The sequence below is a fragment of the Salmo trutta genome, chromosome 34 (assembly GCF_901001165.1).
Source record: "Salmo trutta chromosome 34, fSalTru1.1, whole genome shotgun sequence".
NCBI classification, from domain to species: domain Eukaryota; kingdom Metazoa; phylum Chordata; class Actinopteri; order Salmoniformes; family Salmonidae; genus Salmo; species Salmo trutta.
Genome location: NC_042990.1, coordinates 37,217,181 through 37,235,772, shown reverse-complemented (window position 1 = coordinate 37,235,772; position 18,592 = coordinate 37,217,181). Strand labels below are relative to the sequence as shown.

At 45.6% G+C, this 18,592-nt stretch overlaps 1 protein-coding gene and 1 long non-coding RNA gene across 3 annotated transcripts; one reads left to right on the top strand and one right to left on the bottom strand.

Moving 5' to 3' along the window:
* The first annotated feature begins 9 nt into the window (after window positions 1-9).
* On the top strand, window positions 10-17,334 carry ddx39b (DEAD (Asp-Glu-Ala-Asp) box polypeptide 39B). The gene is made up of 11 exons (XM_029732810.1): window positions 10-96; window positions 3,249-3,460; window positions 3,857-3,984; window positions 4,211-4,303; window positions 4,404-4,587; window positions 4,708-4,826; window positions 13,590-13,721; window positions 14,665-14,774; window positions 14,918-15,062; window positions 16,337-16,484; window positions 16,790-17,334. Exons 2-11 carry the CDS (start codon window positions 3,250-3,252, stop codon window positions 16,804-16,806), a joined length of 1,287 nt encoding a protein of 428 aa, XP_029588670.1. The 5' UTR covers window positions 10-96; window position 3,249; the 3' UTR covers window positions 16,807-17,334.
* Window positions 11,382-12,210, bottom strand: LOC115174123 (uncharacterized). Of its 2 annotated transcripts, none has more exons than XR_003871734.1 (2): window positions 12,074-12,210; window positions 11,382-12,021 (listed from the first exon to the last, which is right to left on the bottom strand). It is a non-coding gene; the product is annotated as an uncharacterized LOC115174123 (long non-coding RNA). The 2 variants fall into 2 exon arrangements; XR_003871733.1 differs by having other exon boundaries at window positions 11,382-11,984.
* Window positions 17,335-18,592: the final 1,258 nt, after the last annotated feature.

Genomic DNA, 18,592 nt, shown 5'->3' with positions numbered 1-18,592 from the left:
CGCATGCTCACAGTCGCACGTTGATGACGTGTAACAAAAAAAACGATAGCTCTCATTTGCAAACGCTTGTAGTTACATTTCTTCACAACGAATAAGGTAAACAATGCACACTAGGAATATTTATTTAATATGTATTTATTGTCTGTATATTTTCCATGTTGCACATCGTGTAGAATAGCTAGCTTGTCAAGCTTAAGAAGCTAGCTATCTAGACCAGCCAACTCATGGGTCGTGTTTGTTAGCCAGCTAGCCAACCTTTACCTAACGTTACTCCTGTTGACACACGTGATAAGCTAACAACCCTAATTAATAGCGTTAGTTACGACTACATTTACTTATTTCATTCCACAACTTGTCATAAATAGAAATGAAGATAACATAAAATGAAACTTGTTTTTCTAACCCTCTCATCATTATCAGCATCATCATCACCACACAGTTTAGCATCAAATGAAAGTTACGGCCGCGTAACGTTATCTACAGAGATTTGCAGGTGCAGCGAAATGTTTGTTTCTAGCTCCAACAGTGCAGTAATAATACCTAGCAATAAAAAACCAAATACACACATAATCCTAAGAAATATCAGGGTCCGGAGTATAGATATGATGTATATACATATATATACATAGGGGCTCCCGAGTGGCCCAGCGGTCTAAGGCACTGCGTCACTACAGACCCTGGTTCCGGCCGTGATTGGGAGTCCCATAGGGCGGCGCACAGTCTTCCGGGTTTGGCCGGGGTAGGCCGTCATTGTAAATAGGAATTTGTTAACTGACTTGCCTAGTTAAATAAATGAAACTATATGTGTATGTGTGTATATATATGTGTAATGGTGTGTATAGACAGGATATGAATAGAAAAGGTGTGTACAACAATAGTTATATAGGATGAGCCATGACTACAATACAGTATAAACATATATAGTGCTTCATGCTGCATTTTCTGAAACATGCAGTTAACTATGCATTTCATGGTGAGGTCTAACATTACACCTGTTGTATTCGCCACATGTGACACACATTGATTTGATGGGCGCATTTCATGTCCACATACAGTGCATTCGGAAAGTATTCAGACCCCTTCCCATTTTCCTAATTTTGTTACGTTACAGCCTTATTCTAAAAGGGATTAAAATAGTATTTTTCCTCATCAATCTACACACAATATCCCATAATGACAATGGAAAAACAGGTTTTTATACATTTTTGCAAATGTATAAAAAAAAAAACATCTGAAATATTGTATTTACATAAGTTTTCAGACCCTTTGCTAGGAGACTCGAAATTGAGCTCAGCTGCATCCTGTTTCCCAAGAGGCGCAGCGGTCTAAGGCACTGCATCTCAGTGCTAGAAGCATCACTACAGACCCTGGTTCGATTCCAGGCTGTATCACAACCGGCCGTGATTGGGAGTCCCATAGGGCAGCGCAGAATTGGCCCACCATCGTCCGGGTTAGGGTTTTCCTGGGGCAGGCCGTGATTGGGAGTCCCATAGGGCAGCGCAGAATTGGCCCACCGTCGTCCGGGTTAGGGTTTTCCTGGGGCAGGCCGTGATTGTAAATAAGAATTGGTTCTTTAACTGACTTGCCTAGTTAAATAAAGGTTAAATAAAGGTTAAATAAAGGTTAAATAAAGGTTAAATAAAATACCATTGATCATCCTTGAGATGTTTCAACAACTGTATTGGAGTCCACCTGTGGTAAATTCAATTGATTGGACATGATTTGGAAAGGCACACACCTGTCTATATAAGGTCCCACAGTTGACAGTGCATGTCAGAGCAAAAACCAAGCCTCGAGGTCGAAGGAATTGTCTGTCGAGCTTCGAGACAGGATTGTGTCAAGGCACAGATCTGGGGAAGGGTACCAAAACATTTATTTTGCTGCATTGAAGGTCCCCAAGAACACAGTGGCCTCAAATTCTTAAATGGAAGAAGTTTAGAACCACCAAAACTCTTCCTAGAGCCAAACTGAGCAATCGGGGGAGAAGGGCCTTGGTCAGGGAGGTGACCAAGAACCCGATGGTCACTCTGACAGAGCTCTAGAGTTCCTCTGTGGTGATGGGTGAATCTTCCAGAAGGACAACCATCTCTGCAGCACTCCACCAATCAGGCCTTTATGGTAGAGTGGCCAGACGGAAGCCACTCCTCAGTAAAAGGCACATGACAGCCCGCTTGGAGATTGCCAAAAGGCCCCTAAAGTACTCTCAGACCATGAGAAACAAGATTCTCTGGTCTGATGAAACCAAGATTGAACTCTTTGGCCTGAATGTCAAGCGTCACGTCTGGAGGAAACCTGGCATCATCCCTACGGTGAAGCATAGTGGTGGCAGCATCATGCTGTGGGGATGTTTTTCAGCGGCAGGGACTGGGAGACTAGTCAGGATCGAGGCAAAGATGAACGAAGTATAGTATTTGATGAAAACCTGCTCCAGAGCGCTCAGGACCTCAGACTGGAGTGAAGGTTCACCTTCCAACAGGACAACAACCCTAAGCACACAGACAAGACAACGCAGGAGTGGCTTTGGGACAAGTCTCTGAATGTCCTTGAGTGGCTCAGCCAGAGCCCGGACTTGAACCCGATCGAACATCTCTGGAGAGACCTGAAAATAGCTGTGCAGCAAAGCTCCGCATCCAACCTGACAGAGCTTGAGAGGATCTGTAGAGAAGAATAGGAGAAACTCTCCAAATACAGGTGGGCCAAGCTTGTAGCGTCATACCCAAGAAGACTCAACGCTGTAATCGCTGCCAAAGATGCTTCAACAAAGTACCGAGTAAAGGGTCTGAATACTTATGTAAATGTGATATTTCAGTTTATTTTAAATTTCTTAAACCTGTTTTTGCCTTGTCATTATGGGGTATTGTGTGTAGATTGATGAGGGTGGAAAAAACGATTAAATCAATTTTAGAATAAGGCTGTAAAGTAACAAAATGTGGAAAGAGTAAAGGGTTCTGAATACTTCCCGAAGGCACCGTAGGTTGAATACTTCCCGAAGGCACCGTAGGTTGAATACTTCCCGAAGGCACTGTAGGTTGAATACTTCCCGAAGGCACTGTAGGTTGAATACTTCCCGAAGGCACTGTAGGTTGAAAGTGTCTCCTTGTTATGTACTGACAAGTTGATGGGATGTGCTTATGACTATTTGTCTGTCTGTCTGTCTGTCTGTCTGTCTGTCTGTCTCTCTCTCTCTGTCTCTCTGTCTCTCTGTCTCCCTGTCTCCCTACCCACCTACCTACCTACCTACCGACCAGGATGACTGAGCAGGATGTGGAGAATGAGCTCTTGGACTATGAGGAGGATGATGTGGTGGGAGATCTATCAGGAGGGGATATTCTGTCCATTAAAAAGGAGCGTGTGAAGGGCTCCTATGTGTCCATCCATTCGTCTGGGTTTAGAGACTTCCTGTTGAAGCCTGAGCTGCTGAGGGCGATCGTGGACTGTGGCTTTGAGCATCCCTCTGAGGGTGAGTAGTACAAGTTAGGTTATAACCAGGGGCTGCACACCACATCACAGAGATCACAGATCTGGGTCGTATTCATTAGTGCACACTGTAGCAAAATGGTTTACAACGGAAAACGCTTCACACGAAACTGAGGGTTTCTTATTGGTCATGTAGTTCAGGTAAGTCCCTTTCCGTTTCGGCCTGTTTGGTTCCTAGTGAATACATCCCATCTTCAAGACAAAGTGCCACGATTAATCGTGTCAAAGTACTGTATCAACTTTCAAACTATAATCAGGAAGTAATAGCATCATGATTTGGTACATTGTGTTTTTGATTTAGTTGATTCTGAAGTAATTACTATACCATTTATGACCACTAATATTCATTCATCATTTTGTATGACTACTTTCCTTTCAGTTCAACATGAGTGCATCCCTCAGGCTATCCTGGGTATGGATGTGCTGTGCCAGGCTAAGTCTGGTATGGGCAAGACGGCCGTGTTTGTCCTGGCCACCCTACAGCAGCTGGAGCCTGTCACTGGACAAGTAATCTCACTCTCTCTCTCACCCTCTCTCACTCTCTCTCTCTCTCTACCTACCTCCCCCCCTCTCTCTCTCTCTCTGCCTCCGTCAGTCTGTCACTCGTTGTCTTCGGGACTGTTTATAGAGCTAGCATTGTTGTTGTCGTGGTCTTGGTCCATCAGTCTGTGAAGTACTAAGCTTTCTAATGCATTAAACTACCCACCCTGGCCACCCTTCTCTCTTTGTTTAGGTGTCAGTGCTGGTGATGTGCCACACACGAGAGCTGGCGTTTCAGATCAGCAAGGAGTATGAGAGATTCTCCAAGTACATGCCGACTATCAAGGTACAGAAATGCTATTGACCCTCTTAACCTCCAGTCTGGATAATAACTACACAGTTCACAGTTCTTCCACTGCTGGTTTTCTCCCCATCTCTCCCACCAGGTGGCAGTGTTCTTTGGTGGCCTGTCTATAAAGAAGGATGAGGAGGTGTTAAAGAAGGAGTGTCCCCATGTGGTGGTGGGGACGCCGGGGCGAATCCTGGCCCTGATCCGCAACAAGACCCTCAACCTGCGACACATCAAACACTTCATCCTGGACGAGTGTGACAAAATGTTGGAACAACTTGGTGAGTCTGAATCATTGAAGATTGGACAGCACAACACTATAGATTAATCTTATTTACATTCTAGGAGATCTAACGACATTTACAAACAAAAAAACAAAAACCCCTCCCTTTCTCCCTCAGACATGCGCAGAGACGTCCAGGAGATATTCCGTCTGACCCCCCATGAGAAACAGGTCATGATGTTCAGCGCCACCCTGAGCAAAGAGATTCGCCCCGTCTGCCGAAAGTTCATGCAAGATGTAATTACACCTCCTGTCCTCCTGCGTCCACCACGCCTCTCCTTCCTCCACACCTCCACCCATCCCCCTGCTCTGCCTTGCCTGGCGGAAACGGGGGTAAAGGGGGGTGGAGGAGTTAGCCCCCTGAGTCTGAAATGAGAGAGGCAGCGACGTCTTTCTAGACGTCGAACAGTCCCACCTCTATAAGGGAAGTGACAGCCCACTGACATAGGAAGGCCTTAGTTCTATGCGGATGGCCTATGCTTGGTCACTAACTCGGTACAGTAACACCTTACGCTAGTAGTGTAGTGGCTCACCTTTCACCAGAATGTCATGTGTTAACCTCCCTGGGCAAGGTGGGATGCTTGCCTGTCAACAGCCAGTGGAATCACGTGGCGCGAAATACAAATACCTCATAAATGCTATAACTTCAATTTCTCAAACATATGACTATTTTACACCATTTTAAAGACAAGACTCTCGTTAATCTAACCACATTGTCCGATTTCAAAAAGGCTTTACAACGAAAGCAAAGCATTAGATTATGTCAGGAGAGTACCCTGCCAAAAATAATCACACAGCCATTTTGAAAGCAAGCATATATGTCACAAAAACCAAAACCACAGCTAAATGCAGCACTAACCTTTGATGATCTTCATCAGATGACACTCCTAGGACATTATGTTATACAATACATGCATGTTTTGTTCAATCAAGTTCATATTTATATCAAAAACCAGCTTTTTACATTAGCATGTGATGTTCAGAACTACCATACCCACCGCAAACTTCCGGTGAATTTACTAAATTACTCACGATTAACGTTCACAAAATACATAACAATTATTTAAAGAATTATAGATACAGAACTCCTTTATGCAATCGCGGTGTCAGATTTTAAAATAGCTTTTCGGCGAAAGCACATTTTGCAATATTCTGAGTAGATATCACGGCTAGCTAATTTGACACCCACCAAGTTTGGCCCTCACCAAACTCAGATTTACTATAAGAAAAATTGGATTACCTTTGCTGTTTGTCAGAATGCACTCCCAGGACTTCTACTTCAACAACAAATGTTGTTTTGGTTCCAAATAATCCATAGTTATATTGAAATAGCTCCGTTTTGTTCGTGCGTTGAGGTCACTATCCGTAGGGGGACGCGCCCGGCGCATTTCATGACAAAAAAATTCAAAATATTCCATTACCGTACTTCGAAGCATGTCAAACGCTGTTTAAAATAAATTTTTATGCTATTTTTCTCATGAAATAGCGATAATATTCCAACCGGGCGACGTTGTATTCATTCAAAGACTGAAAGAAAAAAATGGAGTAGTCTCGTGCACGCGCGCTCCAGTGTCATTGTTCCCTGCCTGACCACTCACAAAAACTCCTGCTGTTTTTTGCCCAGAGACTGCAGAGACGTCATTCCACTTTCTGGCGCCTTCTGAGAGCCAATGGAAGCCTTTGAAAATGTCACGTTACAGCAGAGATGCTGTATTTTTGATAGAGATGCCCTAGAAGGAGAACAAATTGTCAGACAGGGCACTTCCTGTATGGAATCTTCTCAGGTTTTGGCCTGCCATATGAGTTCTGTTATACTCACAGACACCATTCAAACAGTTTTAGAAACTTTAGAGTGTTTTCTATCCAAATCTACTAATTATATGCATATTCTCGTTTCTGGGCAAGAGTAGTAACCAGTTTAAATCGGGTACGTTTTTTATCCGGCCGTGCAAATACTGCCCCCTAGCCCCAACAGGTTAATGGAGTCTCCTTTATAGACTAGCTTGTGCTGTTCAACTGAAATGCATGCAGTCTTTCTTCTTCATGAAGTTTAACACGGTCATCCAGGTGCAAATAGGTCCAGTTTCCAGTCTGTACGTTACGAATCTGACCTCCCTGATGTCACTATGCTGCCCAGCCCAGCGTTCGTTTAACGATGCGTTCGTTCCAGAAGCAAGTTAAATAATCTTGTAATCTAGCCAAGCAACAACAATATGTCTCGACAAACTTTTCACCTTTTATTTATTAAGGTGGTTGGCATGAGTGTGTACGCTCTGCTCTAAACTGCTCGTAAACCCCCCCGGTTCACTGCCCTGTAGTTGAGAGTAGAGGTCGACCGATTATGATTTTTCAACGCCAATACCGATTATTGGAGGACCAAAAAAAGCCGATACCGATTAATCAGACAATTTTTTTTTTTTTTATATATATATTTTTATTTATTTATTTATTTGTAATAATAACAATTACAACAATACTGAATTAACACTTATTTTAACTTAATATAATACATAAATAAAATCAATTTAGCCTCAAATAAATAATGAAACATGTTCAATTTGGTTTAAATAATGCAAAAACACAGTGTTGGAGAAGAAAGTAAAAGTGCAATATGTGCCATGTAAAAAAAGCTAACGTTTCAGTTCCTTGCTCAGAACATGAGAACATATGAAAGCTGGTGGTTCCTTTTAACATGAGTCTTCAATATTCCCAGGTAAGAAGTTTTAGGTTGTAGTTTTTATAGGAATTATAGGACTATTTCTCTCTATACGATTTGTATTTCATATACCTTTGACTATTGGATGTTCTTATAGGCACTTTAGTATTGCCAGTGTAACAGTATAGCTTCAGTCCCTCTCCTCGCTCCTACCTGGGCTCGAACCAGGAACACATCGACAACAGCCACCCTCGAAGCAGCGTTACCCATGTAGAGCAAGGGGAACAACCACTCCCAAGTCTCAGAGCGAGTGACGTTTGAAACGCTATTAATGCGCACCCCACTAACTAGCTAGCCATTTCACATCGGTTACACCAGCCTAATCTTGGGAGTTGACAGGCTTGAAGTCATAAACAGCGCAATGCTTGAAGAATTGCGAAGAGCTGCTGGCAAAACGCACGAAGGTGCTGTTTGAATGAATGATTACGAGCCTGCTGCTGCCTACCATCGCTCAGTCAGACTGCTCTATCAAATATCAAATCATTGACTTAATTATAACATAATAACACACAGAAATACGAGCCTTAGGTCATTAATATGGTCGAATCCGGAAACTATCATTTCGAAAACCAAACGTTTATTATTTCAGTGAAATACGGAACCGCTCCGTATTTTATCTAACGGGTGGCATCCCTAAGTCTAAATATTGCTGTTACATTGCACAACCTTCAATGTTATGTCATAATTATGTACAATTCTGGCAAATTAATTACGGCCTTTGTTAGGAATAAATGGACTTCACACAGTTCGCAATGAGCCAGGCGGCCCAAACTGCTGTATGTACCCTGACTGCTTGCACGGAACGCAAGAGAAGTGACACAAATTCATGTTAGCAGGCAATATTAACTAAATATGCAGGTTTAAAAATATATACTTGTGTATTGATTTTAAAGAAAGGCATTGATGTTTATGGTTATGTACATTGGTGCAACGACAGTGCTTTTTTCGCAAATGCGCTTGTTAAATCATCACCCGTTTGTCGAAGTAGGCTGTGATTCGATGAGAAATTAACAGGCATGGCATTGATTATATGCAACGCAGGACACGTTAGATAAATTAGTAATATCATCAACCATGTGTAGTTAACTAGTGATTATGTTAAGATTGATAGTTTTTTATAAGATAAGTTTAATGCTAGCTAGCAACTTACCTTGGCTTCATGTTGCCCTCGCGTAACAGGTAGTCAGCCTGCCATGTAAGGCAGGTGGTTAGAGCGTTGGACTAGTAACCGGAAGGTTGCAAAAACAAATCCCCGAATCCCCCCTGAACAAGGCAGTTAACCACCGTTCCTATGCCGTCATTGAAAATAAGTATGTGTTCTTAATCTGACTTTCCTAGTTAAATGTAAAGACGAAGTATCACAAAGAACCTCAGTCAAACAAATAACACAAGCATAGAGAAATGAGGAGGAAGACTGATGAGCCAAGCTCTGGAGAGTGAAAGAAGGGGACGCTGCCTGGCTCTCTGGGTCGCTGTAGTTCATTATGTGGACGCCGCCTGGCTCTCTGTAGTTCATTATGTGGACGCCGCCTGGCTCTCTGGGTCGCTGTAGTTCATTATGTGGACGCCGCCTGGCTCTCTGGGTCGCTGTAGTTCATTATGTGGACGCCGCCTGGCTCTCTGTAGTTCATTATGTGGACGTTGCCTGGCTCTCTGGGTCGCTGTAGTTCATTATGTGGACGCTGCCTGGCTCTCTGGGTCGCTGTAGTTCATTATGTGGACGTTGCCTGGCTCTCTGGGTCGCTGTAGTTCATTATGTGGACGCCGCCTGGCTCTCTGTAGTTCATTATGTGGACGCCGCCTGGCTCTCTGGGTCGCTGTAGTTCATTATGTGGACGTTGCCTGGCTCTCTGGGTCGCTGTAGTTCATTATGTGGACGCCGCCTGGCTCTCTGGGTCGCTGTAGTTCATTATGTGGACGCCGCCTGGCTCTCTGGGTCGCTGTAGTTCATTATGTGGACGCCGCCTGGCTCTCTGGGTCGCTGTAGTTCATTATGTGGACGCCGCCTGGCTCTCTGGGCCGCTGTAGTTCATTATGTGGACGCCGCCTGGCTCTCTGGGTCGCTGTAGTTCATTATGTGGACGTTGCCTGGCTCTCTGGGTCGCTGTGTAGTTCATTATGTGGACGTTGCCTGGCTCTCTGGGTCGCTGTGTAGTTCATTATGTGGACGCCGCCTGGCTCTCTGGGTCGCTGTAGTTCATTAGTTTCCCAACAAAGCGGAAAGAAAGCGCAGTGAAATTGCCTTGGTCCGCTGAGCCGAGCAAAAATGTCCCCATTACCTCTTTGTCAGCCAGTCTGCTTTTAAATGGAATTGAAGTAACTGGCTGGAGATGGACTATTAACCCTGTAGAACATGACGCCCGTTTCACAAGGGAAAATGGCCGCTATTCTGTCCATAAGCTGTTACCCAAGCATCAGGACGCCTTGGTAATAAATGACAGACATGAACCTTGGTTACCCCACTGCCCAGAAAGAGGGAGTGACCACCCACCCACTGCCCAGACAGAGTGACCACCCGCTGCCCAGACAGAGGGAGTGACCACCCACCCACTGCCCAGACAGAGGGAGTGACCACCCACCCACTGCCCAGACAGAGGGAGTGACCACCCGCTGCCCAGACAGAGGGAGTGACCACCCGCTGCCCAGACAGAGGGAGTGACAAGACAGAACACCCTGATGTGAAGAAAGGGGGGAGAGAGAGGGAGTTGGAGGTAATGTGGATGGAAGAGAGAAAAGAGGAGGGAGATGTGACGGTACACGGAGCTGTCTCGTGTTACCGTGAATCTAGACGGTACACGGAGCTGTCTCGTGTTACCGTGAATCTAGACGGTACATGGAGCTGTCTCGTGTTACCGTGAATCTAGACGGTACACGGAGCTGTCTCGTGTTACCGTGAATCTAGACGGTACACGGAGCTGTCTCGTGTTACCGTGAATCTAGACGGTACACGGAGCTGTCTCGTGTTACCGTGAATCTAGACGGTACACGGAGCTGTCTCGTGTTACCGTGAATCTAGACGGTACACGGAGCTGTCTCGTGTTACCGTGAATCTAGACGGTACACGGAGCTGTCTCGTGTTACCGTGAATCTAGACGGTACACGGAGCTGTCTCGTGTTACCGTGAATCTAGACGGTACACGGAGCTGTCTCGTGTTACCGTGAATCTAGACGGTACACGGAGCTGTCTCGTGTTACCGTGAATCTAGACGGTACACGGAGCTGTCTCGTGTTACGTTACCGTGAATCTAGACGGTACACGGAGCTGTCTCGTGTTACCGTGAATCTAGACGGTACACGGAGCTGTCTCGTGTTACCGTGAATCTAGACGGTACACGGAGCTGTCTCGTATTACCGTGAATCTAGACGGTACACGGAGCTGTCTCGTGTTACCGTGAATCTAGACGGTACACGGAGCTGTCTCGTGTTACCGTGAATCTAGACGGTACACGGAGCTGTCTCGTGTTACCGTGAATCGATGAGGTAACTCTGAAATACTTGAAGAGGTAGCTAAGGGTAGAAGAGCCCTGTGGTCATATGAAAAATAGACTGAACAGAAAAGAGAAGAAAATCCAGCTCCCTAAAACCCTTCACCTGGTAACAGGGCGACTAGGATTGAAAGGACAGACTGAGTGAATGTTAGATGACAGTGATTGAGAGGACAGACTGGGTGAACGTTAGATGACAGTGTTTGAGAGGACAGACTGAGTGAATGTTAGATGACTTATTAAATGTCATTGATATAATTGGATTGATGAGTTAGTCATCTGTGATGTACAGCCTCACAGTAAATGATGTCCCTGATTGATCATGTAGAACATCTAATTGACAGACTGTTTCCTCACTGTTTAGTTAGACACAGCTGCTGCCAGGGAGACCGAGTCAAAGTGGTGTGTAGATGATTGTGTTGTGAAGATGAATCGATCTCGCGTCAAGCTGAGCAGCCATAGTTATTCCCAAGCGGGCCAGGCTTTTTGTTTTAATGGACATTACAGCATTAATGTATTACTTGTGGTTACGGTTTACAATAACTTGAAATTTCATCTGATCACTATGCCTTTTCGTTTGACATTTGTTAGTTTTTTTTGCAAGGGTTGTGTGGATAGTAGTGACTAGTGAGGGTGAGCGATGTCTGGCTGTCTGTTGCATCAGTATGTGAATTGGTGTCCTGTGTGTGTGTGGCGCGCGCTCGCCTGTCTGTCTGTCTGTCTGTCTGTCTGTCTGGGGGTGTGTGGGTGTGAACGTCAATCCTTTGGTGTCCCTCTAACTCCCCATCCCCTCTCTCTCTCTATTTCCCTGGATTTCATGTCTCTCTGATTCACCTCTTCCTGGTCACTTTAACCACTGCTCTCTGGGAACCTTTTCACTTCCTGTTTACTTTCCCTCTCCTGAACGTGTATCAATCTACCGTATTACTATATGTACATACAACTCCTCTGTCCCTCACAAACCTGTCCCTCACAAACCTATCCCTCACAAACCTGTCCCTCACTCTCCACAAACCTGTCCCTCACAAACCTGTCCCTCACAAACCTGTCCCTCACTCTCCACAAACCTGTCCCTCACAAACCTGTCCCTCACAAACCTGTCCCTCACAAACCTGTCCCTCACAAACCTGTCCCTCACAAACCTGTCCCTCACTCTCCACAAACCTGTCCCTCACAAACCTGTCCCTCACAAACCTGTCCCTCACTCTCCACAAACCTGTCCCTCACAAACCTGTCCCTCACTCTCCACAAACCTGTCCCTCACAAACCTGTCCCTCACAAACCTGTCCCTCACAAACCTGGAACAACCATTCAAAACCCTTCACAACATGTCATACTCTGTCAACCCCCCCCGTTAACTCTCCTCAACCCCCCGTTAACTCTCCTCAACCCCCCCGTTAACTCTCCTCAACCCCCCCGTTAACTCTCCTCAACCCCCCCATTAACTCTCCTCAACCCCCCTGTTAACTCTCCTCAACCCCCCCGTTAACTCTCCTCAACCCCCCCCGTTAACTCTCCTCAAACATCCCCCCGTTAACTCTCCTCAACCCCCCCCGTTAACTCTCCTCAACCCCCCGTTAACTCTCCTCAACCCCCCGTTAACTCTCCTCAACCCCCCCGTTAACTCTCCTCAACCCCCCCGTTAACTCTCCTCAACCCCCCCGTTAACTCTCCTCAACCCCCCCCGTTAACTCTCCTCAAACATCCCCCCGTTAACTCTCCTCAACCCCCCCCCCGTTAACTCTCCTCAACCCCCCCGTTAACTCTCCTCAACCCCCCCCGTTAACTCTCCTCAACCCCCCCCGTTAACTCTCCTCAAACATCCCCCCGTTAACTCTCCTCAACCCCCCCCGTCAACCCGTTAACTCTCCTCAACCCCCCCGTTAACTCTCCTCAACCCCCCCCGTTAACTCTCCTCACCCCCCCCGTTAACTCTCCTCAACCCCCCCCGTTAACTCTCCTCAACCCCCCCGTTAACTCTCCTCAACCCCCCCCGTTAACTCTCCTCAACCCCCCCGTTAACTCTCCTCAACCCCCCCCGTTAACTCTCCTCAACCCCCCCCGTTAACTCTCCTCAACCCCCCCGTTAACTCTCCTCAACCCCCCCGTTAACTCTCCTCAACCCCCCCGTTAACTCTCCTCAACCCCCCGTTAACTCTCCTCAACCCCCCCGTTAACTCTCCTCAACCCCCCACCCGTTAACTCTCCTCAACCCCCCCCCCGTTAACTCTCCTCAACCCCCCCCCGTTAACTCTCCTCAACCCCCCCCGTTAACTCTCCTCAACCCCCCCGTTAACTCTCCTCAACCCCCCGTTAACTCTCCTCAACCCCCCCGTTAACTCTCCTCAACCCCCCCCCGTTAACTCTCCTCAACCCCCCCGTTAACTCTCCTCAACCCCACCGTTAACTCTCCTCAACCCCCCCCCCGTTAACTCTCCTCAACCCCCCCCCGTTAACTCTCCTCAACCCCCCCCGTTAACTCTCCTCAACCCCCCCCGTTAACTCTCCTCAACCCCCCCGTTAACTCTCCTCAACCCCCCCGTTAACTCTCCTCAACCCCCCCGTTAACTCTCCTCAACCCCCCCCCGTTAACTCTCCTCAACCCCCCCGTTAACTCTCCTCAACCCCCCCGTTAACTCTCCTCAACCCCCCCGTTAACTCTCCTCAACCCCCCTGTTAACTCTCCTCACGTGCCTCATTCCCCTACCTTCCCTCCACACGCCTCACCCCTCCACTCTCCCTCTCCAACCCTCCTTCCCTCACCCTAACCCTTTCCCACCACTTGCTTGCTCCACCCAGCCGATGGAAATCTTTGTTGATGATGAGACCAAGCTGACTCTCCACGGGCTGCAGCAGTACTACGTCAAACTGAAGGACAACGAGAAGAACAGGAAGCTCTTTGATCTCCTCGACGTGCTGGAATTCAACCAGGTACTGGAATGAATTATGATGTTAAACCAGGTACTGGAATGAATTATGATGTTAAACCAGGTACTGGAATGAATTATGATGTTAAACCAGGTACTGGAATGAATTATAATGTTAAACCAGGTACTGGAATGAATTATAATGTTAAACCAGGTACTGGAATGAATTATGATGTTCAACTAGGTACTGGAATGAATTATGATGTTAAACCAGGTACTGGAATGAATTATGATGTTAAACCAGGTACTGGAATGAATTATGATGTTAAACCAGGTACTGGAATGAATTATAATGTTAAACCAGGTACTGGAATGAATTATAATGTTAAACCAGGTACTGGAATGAATTATGATGTTAAACCAGGTACTGGAATGAATTATAATATTCCACAGAGGCACATTGGCAGGAGAAACAGGAACAAAGTAATTGCTAGCTGGGCAAGTTTTTGTATGTAAATAGTGTGTGTGTAGTCAACGTCTTAGTTCAACCTGGTACTGTGTTTCCTGTTCCACCGTGGTACATAATGGCAGGACATTCAGGGAAAGCAAAAAACGCTGACTAGACAAGTCAAATTTTGAATATAAAAATGCAAATGACTGTAGTCAAATGTAGTGTGTGTTGTGATGTCTGGCCCAGTGTGTGTGTGTGTGTGTGTGTGTGTGTGTGTAGTGATATTATGTGTTATTATAGGTGGTGATCTTTGTGAAGTCCGTGCAGCGCTGTGTGGCTCTGGCCCAGTGTGTGTTGTGATGTCTGGCCCAGTGTGTGTTGGGATGTCTGGCCCAGTGTGTGTTGTGATGTCTGGCCCAGTGTGTGTTGTGATGTCTGGCCCAGTGTGTGTTGTGATGTCTGTCCCAGTGTGTGTTGTGATGTCCGTGCAGCGCTGTGTGGCTCTGGCCCAGTGTGTGTGTGTGTGTGTGTGTAGTGATATTATGTGTTATTATAGGTGGTGATCTTTGTGAAGTCCGTTCAGCGCTGTGTGGCTCTGGCCCAGCTGTTGGTTGAGCAGAACTTCCCGGCTATTGCCATCCACCGCGGGATGCCTCAGGAGGAACGGTACGTAGATAGTTGGTGTGTGGTTCTGTTTTGTCTGTATTATATTGAACATGAATACTATAAGTTATTGATCTGGCACGGTCATTGACCATCTTTTTCTAAACTAATTCCACCCCCTCTTTCTCCCCGATGTCCTTCCCCAGTCTCTCTCGTTACCAACAATTTAAAGACTTCCAGAGACGTATCCTGGTGGCCACCAACCTGTTTGGCAGAGGGATGGATATCGAGAGGGTCAACATCGCCTTCAACTACGACATGCCAGAAGACTCTGACACGTACCTGCACAGGGTAAGTCCTGTAGACTGTTAAAGACTGTCCCGTAGACTATTAACCTAGCGTCCCACCTCAACAACAGCCAGTGAAATTGCAGGGCGCCTAATTCAAAACAACAGAAATCCCAAAATTCCTCAAACATACAAGTATTATACACCATTTTAAAGATAAACTTTTGGAAATCCAACCGCTGGGTCTGATTTCAAAAAGGCTTTACGGAGAAAGCACACCATGCAATTATGTTAGGTCAGCGTCTAGCCACAGAACCTTACAGCCATTTTCCAGCCAAGGAGAGAGCTCACAAAAGTCAGAAATAGCGTTAAAATTAATAATTTACCTTTGATGATCTTCATCTGGTGGCACTCCCAGGACACCATGTTACACAATAAATGTTCGTTTGGTTCGATAATGTCCCTCTTTATGTCCAAAAACCTCCGTTTTGTTGGTGCATTTAGTTCAGTAATCCATAGGCACAATGCGTGCTCTCAACATCAAGACGAAAAGTCAAAAAAGTACAATAAAGGTTAGTAGAAACATGTCAAACAATGTTTAAAATCCATCCTCAGGTTGTTTTTGTCATAAATATTCGATCATATTTCAACCGGACAAAAGCTTCGTCAATAGAAAAGGAGAAACAAGAAAGGCGCGCTCCCGATCACGCGCTGGACTCATGTCTGGAAATGTCCACTGTCCACTCATTGAAAGTGCTGTATCTCCCTCATTTTTCAGAGTAAAAGCCTGAAACAATGCCTAAAGACTGGCCACATGTAGAAGAAGCCATAGAGATCATGAACTGGGTCCTAAGTCTTTGTATGGTGGATAGGCTTTCAATGGAAAAACAGCCTTTCAAAATAATAGTACTTCCTGGATGGATTTTCCTCAGGTTTTCACCTGCCATATAAGTTCTGTTATACTCAGACATTATTTTAACAATTTTGGAAACTTTCGAGTGTTTTCTATCCAAATCTACTAATTATATGCATATCCTAGCTTCTGGGCCTGAGTAGCAGGCGGTTTTAATTTGGGCACGCTTTTCATCCAAAATTCCCAAATGCTGCCCCCTACCCTAAAGACTGTCCCGTAGACTATTAAAGACTGTCTACGACTCATGATGTGATGTAGATGAGTGATTCTGAGCCTCGCCTTGCTCAGCTGTATCCCCTCAACACGCTGATACAGGTTGTTTTGTTAAAGCCTCGTCCGTCCGTCTTACCAGTAGCAGCATCATTATAAGGTTACTTCGTTATAAAGCCCTTTTTTAAGTTGTTTGTGTGCGTCTTACTCATCAGGTTGCCAGGGCGGGCAGGTTTGGCACCAAAGGCCTGGCCATCACATTTGTGTCTGATGAGACGGATGCCCGTACACTTAACGACGTCCAGGACCGATTCGAGGTGAACATCAGTGAGCTGCCCGACGAGATCGACATCTCATCTTACAGTAAGTGCTGCTTAGTTCCAAATCAGCCTTGGTTATCAGTGGATCTAGAGTATTTTATTTATTTATCCTTTATTTAACTAGGCAAGACAGATTTTTTTTACCTTGTCAGCTCGGGGATTCGATCCAGCAACCTTTCGGTTACTGGCCCAATGCGCTAACCACTTGGCTACCTGTCGCAGTAATCTGTTACTTATTAGGAAATGGATTATGTTAGAAACATCTGTATTTTATCAGTGGAGTATAGAAGATTATCAAGTGAAATGTTTTTCCTTTAACTTGTCCTGTTTTACCTCCTGTCTTCTCAGTTGAACCAACCCGGTAAAGAAGACGAGATCTATTACCCAGCAGACATTGCATCAGAATTGTGACTTATATTTGACCTTTTAACACTGATAACTAAGGTCAAATCAACTATTATCCAATCAAACAGTACAATAGAGTAAGAATGATTTCTTTAATCTGCTGGCATTCATTCATTTGCCCCCTAGAATGAATAAATTAGGACTACTGTGGAATAGCACCTTCTGTGGATAGAAAGGTTTGGTTACATTGTCAGGCCTTTTCCCATGCCATTTGTTTAATGATAATATTGTTTGGTTGTATTTATATAGACTAGGTAGCTGTCACTGAATATTTGAGTTATTTATTTTTTTAGAATTTTATTTTACCTTGTCATTTGGATTGTGAATGCTGCATTTTATAGCCTGTGAAAATAGTCGACCAGTTACCAAGCGGTAGTTTCTAGTGTGAAGGAAAGGAAGAGGATGTTACATGGAAGGACTTGTAGAGAGACTCTAAACAAGTGGTATTCTGCGCTCAATGTGGATTCATAAATATGTTTGACTCTCTATACAGACTTGCTGCTTCTTCTTCTTGTCTCAACAGCTAATCTTGTCCTGTCATTGTCTGTGTTGAGGTGTATGCCACAGTCAGAAAATATACCGATGGACAAACTACCTGCCAAGGCTTACAACTGACTGAATATAGAAACAGCCTCATCTGCCTCATGACAGATCAGCCTGCCACGCCGGCTGCTACACATTAGATCAGCCTGCCACGCCGGCCGCTACACGTTAGATCAGCCTGCCACGCCGGCCGCTACACGTTAGATCAGCCTGCCACGCCGGCTGCTACACATTAGATCAGACTGTCAGGCCGGCCGCTACACGTTAGATCAGACTGTCAGGCCAGCCGCTACACGTTAGATCAGACTGTCAGGCCGGCTGCTACACATTAGATCAGCCTGCCACGCCGACCACTAGCGGTTCTGGGGGGGGCGGGGGGGCCAGTGCCCCTGTGACAACAATTTTGGACCCCCTAAATGTGGAGTAGGAAATAATTTTTACATGCGTTAGACAGTGGCAATGCGGAACACTAATTTAACCCACACATTTTCTAGAGGGACGGCTTTAGACGGAACACAACAGTATCGTACCACATGCATCTGCAAGTTTGCCTGCAATGCAGTGAAGAAAACTTTAACAACAATTAACGTCTAATGTAACTGGGCCCTCTAACAGTACAATTGGCCCCAGTTGAAATGGTCTAGAACCGCCGCCGACTGCTACATGGTAAAGTACAGTAGCTCTTATAGCCTGAAGCAGAAACCTCACCAGACGGACTGTTGGCGCAGTGCGGGGCCGTTCGTACACTTGCTTTCAGCGCAGTGTGTTACAGGGATCTCCCTCTTTTCTCCCGTTTCTATATGTAAAATTGGTTTACAATTCATGGCAGGTACTCTGCTCAGTGGTGTTAACGATAGACCGGTAGATGCTCAAAATTCTACCCGTCTGTCCATTGCCAACCTATAGTATAAGTAACGGACAAAGGAAGCTAAAATAATTTCATATAAAATGTACTAATCTAAGGTATTGGGCATATTAGCCTCTGACTCCAGTTTGATTTGAAATGATGGCCCAGAGAGACGATGGACATAATCCTTGGAGTTCTCATAAATATTTCTCAGGTTAACACAGTTGGTCGGCCAATAGTTTTAAAATACTGTCCTCCATGTCTAAATCTGCTTGCTGAGGCACCTCAATTGATCTCTAGGCTCTTCTAATCTGGATTGTAAAGTGATCAGACCAAACTGTTTATGAAACAGGAAG

Coding starts and splice junctions, on each gene's coding strand:
- ddx39b (XM_029732810.1), top strand. CDS start 3,250: ATGACTGAGCAGGATGTGGAGAATGAGCTCTTGGACTATGAGGAGGAT. Junction 4,588..4,707: donor CAAAATGTTGGAACAACTTG/GTGAGTCTGAAT, acceptor TTTCTCCCTCAG/ACATGCGCAGAGACGTCCAG. Junction 15,063..16,336: donor CTGACACGTACCTGCACAGG/GTAAGTCCTGTA, acceptor CTTACTCATCAG/GTTGCCAGGGCGGGCAGGTT.